This window comes from Leucoraja erinacea, chromosome 1 (assembly GCF_028641065.1).
Source record: "Leucoraja erinacea ecotype New England chromosome 1, Leri_hhj_1, whole genome shotgun sequence".
Taxonomy (NCBI): Eukaryota; Metazoa; Chordata; class Chondrichthyes; order Rajiformes; family Rajidae; genus Leucoraja; species Leucoraja erinaceus.
In genome coordinates this window covers 91,189,422-91,203,601 of record NC_073377.1, presented here as the reverse complement: position 1 = coordinate 91,203,601, position 14,180 = coordinate 91,189,422, and the positions used below count along the sequence as shown (strand labels likewise).

The 14,180-nt window shown below is 40.3% G+C and overlaps 2 protein-coding genes across 4 annotated transcripts in view; one reads left to right on the top strand and one right to left on the bottom strand.

Moving 5' to 3' along the window:
• Window positions 1–3,771: 3,771 nt before the first annotated feature.
• LOC129699235 (homeobox protein Nkx-2.5-like) lies at window positions 3,772–12,386 on the bottom strand. 2 transcript variants are annotated; one of them, XM_055638863.1, is made up of 3 exons: window positions 12,265–12,386; window positions 5,659–6,194; window positions 3,772–4,792 (listed from the first exon to the last, which is right to left on the bottom strand). In XM_055638863.1, exons 2-3 carry the CDS (start codon window positions 5,960–5,962, stop codon window positions 4,158–4,160), a joined length of 939 nt encoding a protein of 312 aa, XP_055494838.1. In that variant the 5' UTR covers window positions 5,963–6,194; window positions 12,265–12,386; the 3' UTR covers window positions 3,772–4,157. The 2 variants fall into 2 exon arrangements, with proteins under 2 accessions (XP_055494838.1, XP_055494829.1); XM_055638854.1 differs by lacking the exon at window positions 12,265–12,386 and having other exon boundaries at window positions 5,659–6,709.
• LOC129699218 (carcinoembryonic antigen-related cell adhesion molecule 1-like) overlaps window positions 12,328–14,180 on the top strand; it is a 41,658-nt gene continuing 39,805 nt past the window's right edge. The window contains exons 1-2 of one of the 2 annotated variants that reach the window (XM_055638845.1): window positions 12,328–12,409; window positions 13,767–13,855. In XM_055638845.1, coding sequence (XP_055494820.1) covers window positions 13,780–13,855 — 76 coding nt within the window. In that variant the 5' untranslated portion in view covers window positions 12,328–12,409; window positions 13,767–13,779. The other variant, XM_055638838.1, reaches the window with a different exon arrangement.

Below are 14,180 nucleotides of genomic sequence, written 5' to 3'. Positions count from 1 at the left end.
AATTCCTGATAGCAATTGCAAATAGTTCTTATCAGTTCTTATCAGTTATCTTCAAGAAATCTGTCCACACAGTGCACTCTGGTACTGATTTTTCTATTACTGAACTGATTTACAACCAACAGCCAGCTACAGGGGATCTGTGGAGTTCAGCAGCAGTAATGCTATCAAGAAACTGCAGATGCTGGAATTGTGAGAGCAAAAGCAAAGTGCTGGATGAACCTAGTTGGTTAGGTAGCATCTGAGGAGGGAATGGACATGACATTTAGTGCCAGGACCCTTCTTCAGTATTATTATCAAGCTGGCTGAGCTAGAAATGAGACTGAATATTTCTCAGTCCTGAAAAGAGCATCAAAATATTTAAGGTGTTAAATATTTTACAGACACAAAATTCAAAAAATGGCTCATGACATTAAAACATGAATTAAATATTAAGAAGTTATAAACTTTAATTTGCTGATTTTACTCTGAAGAAAAGTGTATATTTTGAGGACATTATGATCCACAAATAGAGTTTATTTTTCATTCAGAGTTTGTCTAACAATAGTTTGACTCCAATAAACTGTGAACGCCTCCGTTACATATCATTCAACGACAGTTTTTACACAAAGAAGAGGGGGAAACGACTAATCACAACATATCACTGATCCTGTACTCATTGCACCTGCCAATTCTGCAACAGCCCAGGAGCAGTTCGTCGCTGACTTTGGAATTTTTACATATAACTGCCACGGGCAGTGGCTTTCTTTGCTATGGGTGTTGATTAACATCCACCGGCCAGTAATTCTGAATTATAATTCAGCACCGTGTAAAATGTAACTGTACTCGTTGCACTTATTACTGCCACCCTCCCACAAGAGTCACACTCGGGACAAAGATTAGCTAATGTTCCCTCTTATGCAATGAAATGGGAAAATAACACATGGTCTACAAATAAATAATGGACATGTCTCCATGTTTTCCTAATTTTCATACATTAACAGTGCGTAAGCAGTTGTTTTACGAGAGAATGAAAGTCGGTATAATTTGAACAGGGCTTATATTTTTTTGGGGGTCAAGACCTAGGGAAGCCGGCTGAATCAGACCAAAGGACGTCCCGATAATGTTTATCCCGCAACATTTAGCACAGATGGATGATTTAGCAACTGAATGAATAGCATTTTGTAATAAAGATTCAGCGACTTCTTAAAGATTATCGAGAGGAAGGAACGCTGTTGAGAGTTAGTGACGATTCTCAGGAAGTAACCTGAATTGCCACTGCCGACTAGCGTCGCTCAATAATTGTGCCGCAAAATCTAATGTCATTATTGTGTTCGTGGCATCGATAGTAGAGGCGCACTGACGCACACACACTGAACATAGCCTTGCTCTGCTTAAGTTTAACCCAGTACAGCAGAACCTCCCGTGCATTTGCTTTGATTTAATGTTAACTCGCTGTTGTAGGCTATAAATTAAAATAGAGGCAGATATTTATGACTGCTTACCGAAGATTTTAGTTCTGCCACATTAACAAGCGGGAATATATCGATGATTTCCACTAAATATATTATAGGGAACATTTGCGGTTCACGTCACAAACGGATGATGGCAATTGTCCGGCTGCCCGGATTATCCAACTAAATTGAAATCTTAGAAACAAGGAACTGCAGGTGCTGGTTTATATAAAAAGGACAAAGTGATGGAGTAACCCAACGCTGAGCACTAATTCAAAGCACTTCGTGCCTTAAATTGAAAGCTTCCTTTTAGCGCTTAATAGACATCCGATAATAAGACTGGATATCTACTCCAGCGCACGGTCTGTTAGTTAATGCCACCCTGAATAAATACAAACAGGATTATGAGAGTGATAAAGGCGAGTGTTTCTCCTGGCAGAGACGAGCTGACGCCGCTCCTGTTTACACCATTAGCTCGATTACAGTTGACAGTGAGAGCTTGCTGGCTGTTGTTGTGGGCAATAATCAAGACAAGACAAGGACGAGAAGTAGCAGTCTTCAACATCCCGAATCAAACAAATTTACAATTGTGATCGCTCTACTATTTCCCTGTCACTATTCCCACAATAATAACTATTCATATTACTGACGGAAGAACATGATAATCTGTTCCAGGGTAAGGGAGGGTACAGTTGTGGGGGGGGGCATGATTTCACTTATATGCGGAACACTTCGGGCTGTTCCATAAATTATAGCAGTTGATCACGGCTAGAAAAAACACCGCGTACATTAAACACCACTGCCTGATAAAACTCTTCTATTTCATTTATGATTCGCTCACTGACCGCATTTGACTTGAGCAGGACGCCAATTTAAACGTGAATGTGTCAAAAATATATTTGCGCCGAGGAGTTTCAGCCCGACTGCATCACCTTTATTTATTCTGCCCGCTCAAATCGAGCATAATCTAGTCGAGGTGCTGAAAAATGACGATTCTAAATGAACGTACTCTTCACATTAAATGTAATTGAAATTCATTTCCATATCAATTACAGTGAAACCATTTGTGGCATCCGCAGTGTCCTGTATTATCAAGCGGAAACGTACACATGTTCCTGGTCATGGCCTCTGGTGATTAACTATTATGGTGATACCGGTGATGCCACCGAGAAGTTAACTGAAAACCAAATATACATAAAGGCAGAATGGTGAAACAAGGAATTGCAGATGCCGGTTTACAAAGAAAACACGAAGTGCTGGAATAACTCAGCTGGTCGGGTAGCATCTCTGGAGTACATGGAAAGGCGACGTTTCGGGTCGGGACCTTTCTTCACACCTCACCTCACAAGCCCTTCAACTCTTCAATAAATTTAATTTTCAGGGCCTCGTTGCCTCATCTTTACCAATTCTGAAGAGTCCCGACCCGAAAGGTTGCCTATCCGTGTTCTCCAGAGATGCTGCCTGACCCACTGAATTACTCCAGCACTGTGTATTATTTTTTTACACAAAGGGGCAAGGTTCTTCTTCCTATGCAATGTTTCATAGGACAGAACCACGATTAAATCAACCAAGTAGCCACAAATGCTGGGTGGGGTTTAAACTTTAAGGTAGGGACTCTCTCCTGTGTGGTCAAGAAACACTTGCCGTATTAAACAATTCAGCGACCACGCAGACTTTTTTTAAAATTCAGGAACGATCGCGAAAAAAGCTGCCGTTAAGTGGATGGATAATTAATTACTGCGATGATTTTAACGACCTTTTCAAGAAAGGGAACCTGCAAAATAAATGTTTTGATACACCCTGTCAGGGCCGCAGGGACCGAGTTTTACTGGGTATCGGTTGCTGCTGCTGACAATTCACCAATAGACCGCATTCCCATCACGAGATCCTTCATCTCCCGTATTACATCCACCTTTCTGGAATTCGGTCAGTAATTGGTTAACCGGCTGTAGCTGAATCAGTCTTCTTGGCTGAAAGCCTATCTGAAATGTGTATGGTAGGCAGTGATGTACAACAGAATGTGCAATGCAGGCAAAATACAGAACACGACTCTATAAATAGAACGCATGGGAATACATATATAACATTCCAGGCTATGGTGCTGATCGAGCCGAATCGTGTAGAAACATCTAAACACGTTCGGTTGGCGACTCTGAACTAATTAAGATGGGAATGGCGTTCCCCACAATTAATAAGAGTGCTATTAACTCTCTTGAATGTGCTGTTCGCTGAATCCTGGGACGTGTTGGCTCACAAACCTTGTTCTCTCCACAAATGACTGGGTTTCAAACAAAACATATACAATTAAATAATGTCACTTTCAGTCACTATATACCCTTAATACCTTATTTTATTAACATGGAAGTTTACAAAAATATTTCTGATATTCAATGGAAATTCCAAGAGACTACAGATCGAAAACTATTGTAGACATTCCTTAGCTTGGGGTGAGCCCATAACCAAACGTATTTCTGATAGCCTTCTTCTTATTTTTGAAATCACACATGTCGTGCACACGCCTTACAAAGCGAACAACTCTTTAAAATAATTAAACTAATATAATAAATAATAAGATGTGTCCTCACGCATTTTACTCCAATTTCTTAGCAGTCTAAAATAACGCATCTCTTCACTCATATATTGAAAATTGTCCGACTTCGCTGCCCCCTTGTCTCTAGGTTGGCAGTACAGAGTAAGTAGGTTGCCAGTACAGAGTAACTATAACCTTCACCAAGCTCTAATTCCATGGAGGTTTCCTTGCAAAGCCGCGACCCCTGCGCTTTGATGGGCCTGAGATTGTGTTGCGGGGTAACCCGTGTTGCTAACATTGTAATTCATGCTCATATTAACAAAAGGGCTGACAGAGGCACTTGATTGCACCGGAGGTATGCTCGAATACATGCAATTGTAGTCCCCCTCACAGGTGCTGGCGTTGCAACTGGGGTAAATACCGTAGCTGTATGGAGGGACGCTAACGTTATATGGGGTGCCGTACGAAGGGGATGGTTCCAAGCAAGACTTTCCATCACGAACCAACACAGGCACCGCAACCCGCCGAGGGACAGGCGGGGATGGGCAAAACTCCAAATGCTTGTCCTGACGCTGCCGCTTGCATTTATATCGGCGATTCTGGAACCAAATCTTGACTTGGGTCGAGGTCAGTTTTAACACGTTTGCCAGGTGTTCTCTCTCGGGGGCGGTCAGGTATCTTTGCTGCTTGAAACGTCTCTCCAACTCATACACCTGGGCTTGAGAAAACAACACCCGCGGTTTTCGGCGATTTCTCCGCACTGGACCTTCGAAATCTTCATTTTTCTTACCTTCCGGGATAATATTCTTTTCCATCGATTTTCTTTCTAGGTCTTAAGACAGACATAACATGTTAACGAAAAGAAACCAACGCAGGACTTCTTTGAATCGCACATAGATAAACGTAGAAAAAAATGTCTCGACCTTTGCAAAGTAAATATCTTGTTCCCATTTGCCATTTCCCTTGAAAATGGGAAGAAATAAATTCTCACGTGTGTCGGGTCCAAGTATTCAAAACCCGCATCATTTGCTTAAACTGTTATGCCCCATGTTGATTGAACCCATAATAAAAGTAAGCGACTTAAATATTTGAAGTTCCGGTTAGTTGACACTCCTTTTGATGAAGTTCGAATAAAAGTTGTTATATAAGCAAATTAGAGCAACCCGCTGTATTTGTACATTGCATTATGGCAATAGTCCCTGGGTGGGGCCGTTTAATCTAATAATCAATTAATGTCTGAAACTTATATTAATAACATTTATTGACTTATTTCACCGGAAACTTGAAATGATCAAGAGAGCTGCAGAAAACCTGTTGATATCCTTACAGAATCAGCGCAGATTCCAAACGCACAAGGGGACCGCAATATTTGCATGGAAAATTCTCCAGCAGAATTCGGATTGCAAGATTAAGGAGAAAGCGACCAAGATCAGGGTTTTACTAAAGGAAATTTCGCAACTACATTGGTTCAATTAATCCGTAACAACCCCATGAATGCATGTATGTATGTGTTTAACATCTTAGATGTGTAGATCTATATTGCTCTTTCACCAATCAGTAATTGCAGAGGGTTAGTCCTCAGACAAATAGTTATGCAGTCACATAGCACATAAGCAGGTCCTCCGAGTCGACACTAATCAACAAATATTTATTAATATTCACAGATAATATCAGTATTCACCCAAGTGTTCTATTTACCTTGTGGGGTGTTTTGAAAAGAGAAGTCCATCCGCAGTTCGCTGGAGTTCGGAGCATTGTTTAAGGCCAGTCTGGTTGGAAATGTTGCATGGTTCCTCTGACTATGGAATTTGATCACCTCGTTTCCAAGGGCCTGGCTAGGAATACACTTGGCCTGATTGACTCGCTCCAGCATGCAAGAAGGAAGAAGGGTGTCCAGACCTAAGTCCGAGTGTAGACTCCGTTGTTTTTGCTGGTGATGCTGTAAATTTAAAATATCCTTGACAGAGAATGGCGTGCTCGGTGCTGCGGGGCTCGGAAGCATCTCGGAATTACCTTTGGGTCGCTATAGGTCTTCCAAACTGTTACAAGGGCCGTGTGAGAATTCCGACCTACATTACTGATTTAATGACGCAAGTTTTACTGGCGCTTTCTCTGCTGAGGACCAGCTGACGTTACAGAGGCAGAGCCTGAATGCTTCTAGTTCAATACAGAGATTTCTATTGGTCACCAGTTGCGGAGCAAACGTGGTTTTATACCAAGTGACTAAATGTATCCTTAGGAATTAAACGAGAAACAATGTATTTAAAATGTACATAATCATTTACCTGGGTTTCATCAAGACTATTGAAATTATATCATTTTCGATTTCTATCTGCAAAATTATCCCCAATGCATAAACGGCAAGGTTACATTAGCAAGATAAAATTATTCGGCGGTTTTCCAAGTTTGATTGTTGTTTTGGCGAGTTGACAAACGCAATAATTCCATAACTGTAAAATCTGGAATGTAGACGTGGTCGCTGTTTGTGCAATAAATATAATCAAACTCGACTAAAAATATCAACAGTACGCTGTAAGTTTAAATATCAAATGAATCCAAACAACAGATAGACACAAAAAGCTGGAGTGACTCAGAGGGACATGCAGCATCGCTGGAGAGAAGGAATGGGTAACGTTTCGGGTCGAGACCCTACTTCGGACTCTAATCTTCAGACTTCTTCCGAATCTAAACAGCAAGTTTGCTTCACATAGAGTGGAAGATCAGTTCGATTAAACTAAACACGAAAATAGTGGTAATTTGGCTGCATGTCATCGATGCAAATTCCATTATTCCATTGGTGTTATTGTCCCTATTCTGTGCGGTGTTGCGTTCGGGTGGCCGACGATCTTCAATGTACATTTACCATCTTTGTGGAATGCCAAAGGATTTGTATAATTTTCAATTGACCCAACAAATAATTGGAAACTTCAATTGTCATGTGAGCGATGTTTCCAGTTGAAGAGTTGGCGTTTAAAATTGCCTGAAATCGTCAGGCATCTAAGGGGGAACATAAATGACTCGCTTCAATGGCTTCTAAGTAATGGTTTGGCTCAGTCAGATTGATCACGAATAAGATACTAGATACATTAAAGCTGTCTGTTTATGTCTGTACTTAAAACTTGAAGTGGCTTTTATAAGGTCTCTTTAATACGCGCTGATTAGGAGAATGATTACTGCGGTAATACATTTCTTTGCCGAATATGTTTTACCATCGTTGTGACAAATAATTGGGATTTAAGCGAAGCACTGAATAATATTTATGCATTCTGTGAATACAAATCAGATTATCGTGAGATATAATTTTAAATTTCCTGAGATGATTGTCGTCCAACACATCGGTTTTAATGATTGCCATTATCACAGACAGAAGGTCCCACGGATTTTAGGGCGTGATAGGTTCTGATATGAAATCTCTCCCTCACTCAGTTGCATTCTGAAAAGGAAGCTGTCAACCCGCATATCAGTCTTTCCCTCTGAGTAATTAGAAGTCAATTAGCTGAAAAGAGAGAGAGAGAGCTAAAGCAGCAATCTCTGTTGTGCTCAAATCCGAGTTTATCGACTGACACGCAGGACAATGATTCTGCGCGGACTACATAAAGTCAATTGAATATACTGGGATCCTAAAAAATCATCAGGCATCGAATATTAAATGCTATTTAAATTCACACTGAAACCATTGGTTGGCTAAAGGACAATGCTATCAATTTGCTTGTTGCTTGGTGAAATGTAATGGGATTTGACACAATAAACGTTAACCCTCTGTATTTGTCTCCAACGTGAACACGTTGATCGGGCGTTTATTCTAAGCTTAGACGGTGGCAGAGCCAAATCAAAGAACCAAATGTTCGGGAATTCGCCAAATGATCGATATTCCCATTATTCGTAATCTGCACCGCATCCATGACCCATATTTCATGTTCATTACATTGCGCGGATTTTCTGCTAAATTCTAAACAAAAACATTAGACGAATAAGTCCATTCTGTTTATGATTTCAATGGTAGATTGCTGCCGTTGCATATATATGGCAGGGCAATTGACAATGTGTTCTTCCTATGACAAAATTGTGAATGTACAACCTGTTTCTGAAATGTAAAATATTAATTTATACAAGTGAAATCCTCATACGTTTCGAAGTTACATATTTGAATTGTTGCTTTGCTAAGAAACAGCCGAAATATTAAACGGTTCATTCAAGAAATAATTGCTTTGTTGAGACATTAATTAAACAATGAGTTACGTTTCCATTTATGTTCAGTGTTATATCGCGCGTGTTGACGAACATGTTATCGATAGTTAATAGTTATTTTTGACCATCTGACATAATTTACAGATTAAATAACTGCAAGAATTTATTAAGAATTGTTTTGGACTCGAGTTAAGACATCCCACTAATTGTGAGCAATTGCCGGCCGCATCTTGTTTGTTTTGATCTGTTTTTTCTTTCGATAATGAGCCAAAATCGATTTTTGGAAATTGTCACATGTACTTTTTTTGCACATTGCTCAGGCGCTGATATTTATAATCCAGGGTCACCTGATAAAAAAAGTTTATCAGTGAAGTATTAATACTTTTATCAAACAGATAGCATGGCGTCCAATTCAATTAAAATTCCTTTGACGAAAGCAATGACTGTGGTCGGCGATAATGTGCATACGACAGGTTTCTGATACAACGCTGGGTGGAGCAGGCAATTTGGACAGCAAAAACAAAACAAAAAAATATACCCGCGAAGGATCATCCCTTCAAAGCATAACAACTTATGAACATGCCTTGCAAGATATTTCGCAACAATGATTGTTGTCTAATTAGAAATCCTTTAAAAAACACCCTACTTCAAAAGCTATCAAAGGTGCATACCCAAACGTCGTAATTTAAGGGCTTTTCGCTGGAGATTGATGTGGAATTCATGGCAATGCATGTAACTGTGTTCTCTTCACTCCGTAAAGTCGCGACATTTAAGCGCTAAATATATTTCTAAGGGGTATCCCCACCCCACAATAGAACAGTCGTGTTCACCACATATTTGTGCCACAGCGGCCGACCGTTCCGGGCTGATGGATGGGACTAGTTTTCGGCAGAAACCTAATCTTCTATCCTCAGACAGTAAACACATGCCCAACTGTTATTTAGCTGTTTAGTTTCAAGGTGATTAATAACGTGAGAAAACACATTAATATAAAACGCTGCATAATCGTGACTAGTTTACTCCTGAGCACAGCAAACTCTCACGTGCCGAGTTCTGAAATCCACTCATTGCCACTGACACCGATTTTTTTACATAGTAAAACGAAATGTATTTTACTTCAGTTGCATAAATCAAGGTTAAGTTAACGCCAAGCCTATCGGTGGCATCTTCGAAGATCGATTCCCGGTATGAAATTACCACGAAAATAATAGTTATTTCGTAAAAGAGTTCAAACAACTTAAACAAGGACCGAAGTAGGGAAGGGCGAAAAGATTCATATTTACAATGTTTTGTGAACAACCGTTTCAGCAGCTGTGCAGATACAGTGAATACACCGAATATTGTCCTTTAAATAGTGTAAGAAGGAACTTCAGATGCTGGTTTAAGCCCAAGGTAGACATAAATGGCTGGAGTAACTCAACGGGTCAACAGCATCTCTGGAGAAAATGAATAGGTGACGTTTCGGGTCAGGTCGGGACTGAAGAAGGATCTCGACCCGAGACGTCACCTACTCCTTTTCTCCGAAGATGCTGTCTGACCCTCTAAGTTACTCCAGCTTTTTGTGTCTATCTTTGATTGTCTTGTATATACATTGTCGCCCTCTTCCTGTTAGATCGATATTAGTGTAATTACAAATTTGATTTATATAAATGAGGTAGACAGGGGGATGCAGGTCCAATTTCTAAATTTGTGAATGGCACACAATTTGGTGGTATTGTGAATTGCGAAAAGGGTAATGATAGATTGTAGCAGGATATAAAGTGGCAGGTATAACAAGAAGGCCCGGGGCAGATGAATATTAATGCGGATAAATGTAGCTCCCATTTTTGGTTGCGGATGTAATATAAAGGATATCATACTAAATGGGTGCAGAGGCAGATATGGGCGACGTGGGTGCACGTCATTGAGAGTGGCATGGCGGATTGGAAAAGTGATAGATAAGGCATTCAAAACTGTTTATTAGCGGTATATGCATAGATTATACAAATAAATCCCCAAAAGTTGTACTGACCCTCCATACAACACAGTTGTATGCCAACATCAGTTGGAATATTATGTTCAGTGAAGGTCGCTTCGCTTAAAAATAAAGTCGAGATACAGCAGAGTTTTGGGGGGGATGAAGAGCAGGTGAAATATTGAACTGTTTTCCTCATAGAATAAAAGGACGAGGGGTGATCTGACGGAAATATATAAAATGACGAGCGGTAAGGACAGAGTAAATGTGTGTAGGAAGGGTCTGAAGAAGGGTCTCGACCCGAAACGTCACCCATTCCTTCTCACCAGAGATGCTGCAAGTCCCGCTGAGTTACTCAAGCTTTGTATGTCCATCTTCGGAGTACATGTTGTTCTCGTTGGTGGCAGGATTGGGGACTAGAGGTCACGGTAGAAATTAAAGTGGGGAAGAATCAAGAATGAGATGAAGCTTTTTATTTTGACGAAGTGTGTGGTTGGAATTAAAATCCAGAGCCTGTGGATGGGTTGAAGGCATGTTTAATTGCGGTGTTTGCATGACTATAAAATAAGGTAATTGTTTTCAAGATTACAAAGTCGGGGCGAGCTGCTAAAATACCTGACGGGCCGAATGGCCTCCAGTGCCGTAATTATCCTTTGATGATATGCTTTAGCGGCAAGCTCAATTGATGTTTTAAATGTGCACGTTTTATTGAATGTGATGCCTGTTACTTTGTGTAACTTAAAACTAAACTACTACTGGTCAGCTAAATTGCCCACAGTAATAAATGCGAGCGTTTGCTAGCGAGACGGCGGGCAATTTGGGAATGTCAGGCGGTTTAACCCCTTTATCAGAATCTGATCTTCATGCATCCTCTGTCCGGTCTCGCTCTGGGACGCATCCATTTCAAGCGGCCGAGATAGCAGAGAGGAAGTCGCCACAAGCATTAAGTGTCAGGCTATTTCTTTTCCGCCCTCCTTAGCTGATGTCAGTCAACATTTCAGAGCCAGCAGCTAATCACTAACCCCGCAATCGGCATATTCCCGGCAGCTGCTGGTTGTATGAACTTCCAAGCTCTACCTCAACGTCTCACTCAAGCAGGGGGGAGGGAATCTATCTGGGGTTCACAGCGGCCAAAACACAATGGTGAGTCATACCCCTGTCCCCAAATGGACTAGTGAATATTTATGGCGTTCCACATCTGTTATTTTTGTTTCAACTAATTCAAATATACACTGAAACGAACAATAAAGCCAACGCAATCCCAATGCAATCATCACAAATGTGAGCGCTAGGTAAATATATAGTTGTAATGTGTTTTAGATGTTACATATAATAATGATGTTACATCTAATTACACGGGCTGTGGAAATGATAATATGCAGTACATTCCTCGCCCAGTAACGAGCTTTAGATGTCGGCAGTAATAATTAGGTATAATATATACCGTAAATTTCAGCGGGTTTAGCATATACTCCGGGAAGCTACACATACTAAAGTGCTGTCCCCGTTCCTGGTGACTTTAATGGGCTGATCTCTCCGTGACTTTTCCTTCTTTTTGGACCATTAAAGCATGTTAAATGCTGCTGTTTGAGAAACCGAACGCAATCACTGGGAAAGGAAGTGCGCCGATTAGGAATAAATTCAGTAAAATTGTCATGATGATACTGTTACTGCATGCACACCGATGTTATATTAATACTTTTATTTTAATTTACATTAACCTTTATTTTAGTAATGTCAGAACTAGTTCCGTTTTTTTAAATAAACTGGTCAAACGATTCAAATTTGTAAATGTTAATCTTTGACATTAAAATATTAACAGGAAGATAGGTATTAAGATGAGGAGTTTTATTGCGAGAATTTCATAATCATTTTCACATTTAGGGGCAGAGGGGAGATTTTGGGTTCTTCAAGGCGATACATATATTGACAGTTAATGTGAAGAAATGGTCTCGACCCGAAACGCCACCCATTCCTTCTCTCCAGAGATACTGCCTGTCCCGCTGAGTTATTCCAGCTTTTTGTGTCTATGGCAGATAATGGTCCAATCCAACATCCAAATACAAATATTACTACAATAAAGCCAACACACAACAGTTTTAGACTGATAAAATATGTAGCACAACATTATATACTCATCGACGTATATTATTTTCACTTACCCGTGACGTTTTACTTGGTATTCCGTTTTACCCATTCGTTTTAATTTATTTCGCTAATATACAGCAGTCTCCATTCTACACACTACATTTCCCAGTGGCTCTGAAGCAACCCCGAGATCTGGATTTCTAGTCCCTCTAACTCCAGGTACGTGATTTTCCCCTTGGCCAGGTCACACCTATAACAAGCCGAGATGTTTCCTGTATGAAGGAACTACTAGAGCTGTCCTGTTTAAGGTAAACAACTTCAACATAAGATGGAACGGACTGCAGTAGTTAAAACACGAATTATTAATATGCGATTAATAAAGATAATTAATAAAACGTGTTTTAATACAATTATTTCCAGACTAGAGATCTGAATGTACCATTGTGGCGTGCGGATGAAATGTTTCCTTACGATATGGGATTTTTTCTTGTATTGAGGAATAAGTGGTATTTGTATGTGAAATATTGAATCCTCCCCAAACCACCCTCCAAAGTGTGTCAACCCGTATAAGCTTCAAACCCTTGTGGTAGGTGTAATGGATAAAATGTGCGTTTGCCCTTCCTGTACCTCAGACACGGTACTTTAAAATAGCGTATGGCTGCAACCGCGCTCTGTCCCTACCCACCAAACAGGCATTTACTTCCAAATCTATCTGCCTTCTTCAACCGAGTCGATTAGATTCAAACAAGAGAAGTGACTAACGCGAAGTAACTTAGCATTTACTGGTGAACCAAGAACTGAAGAAGGGTCTCGACCCGAAACGTCGCCCATCCCTTCTCTCCAGAGATGCTGCCTGTCCCGCTGAGTTACTCCAGCTTTTTGTGTCAATCAAACGCAAGATTAAATTGAGTAGCTGATTTATGTTACTGACGTAGAGTTAAGAAATAGCATTTTTATCATATAGCATTGTTTAACAACAACAATAATAATAACTAACGTATTTAAACTGCACCGGGGCAATAAGAACTGATGGTTTAATGACAGAAAGACTTTCTCGAAAGTCTCCGCAGTTGTTTTTTGCTTGGAATCGTGGCAATTATTCGTCCAAAACACTATAATTAAAATATATTTCTGGCACTTGAAACCCCACCGGACAATACCAGGGTGGAAGAAAGCATACTAATTAAATATCGGCTGAGAAAAATCCATCCGCACCTTGAGTGACGAATTGCATATTTAGTTATTGCTCATGTATGAAGTTAAATGTCTGTTGGGTTCCCAGAATCACGCAATTAATATAGAACCAATAAAAGTAACGGTGTCAAGAATGTTTTATTATCACATGTCCCGAAAAAGAAACACAGAACTCAATAGATAATATAATAAACAAACACAAATAGAAATAAAATAAAGCAATATAGTGCAAAAACAAAACAAAGCAAAAAGACCCTAGTGCAATCCAAGCTTCAGAGTGTAGTTGGAGTTCGGAGTTTTCAACAGCATGGTGGGTGTTGGGAAGAAGCTTTTCCTGAACCTGGATATTGCAGTCTTTCAGGCTCCTGTGTCTTCTTCCCAGTGGCAGGAGTGGAATGAGAACGCGGCCAGAGTGGAATGGAGCCTTTGATGATATTGGCTGCCCTTTTGAGGCACCGCCTCTTCACTCAGGTCAGTACCCGTGATCGGCCAGCAGTGTTCATCGCTTTTTGCAATCTTCTTGGGCCCTGGACATTCCAGTTGTCGAGTCAGGCCGTGATACATCCAGTCAATATGTTGTCTTCTGTATACCTGTAGAGGTTCAAGAGAGTATTAGTCGATGTACCAAAATATTTATTTAAAGTGTTTAAGAATTAGCAAGAATCTCTAAATACTATGTGGAAAACTATGCGTACTATACTGTGCATATATGGTGCTAAAACAGGGAGATACAGTCCAACCTGTTAAAGGGCTGTTTAATGTGGGTTATTGAATTTTAACATGAAATCGGCCAAAT

Bases quoted from the DNA above. Each gene is read 5' to 3' on its own strand.
- LOC129699235 (XM_055638863.1), bottom strand. From the start codon at position 5,962: ATGCTTCCGAGCCCCGCAGCACCGAGCACGCCATTCTCTGTCAAGGAT. The intron at 4,793-5,658 runs GTAAATAGAACA...GTCTGTCTTAAG, and splicing joins TTTTCAAAACACCCCACAAG to ACCTAGAAAGAAAATCGATG.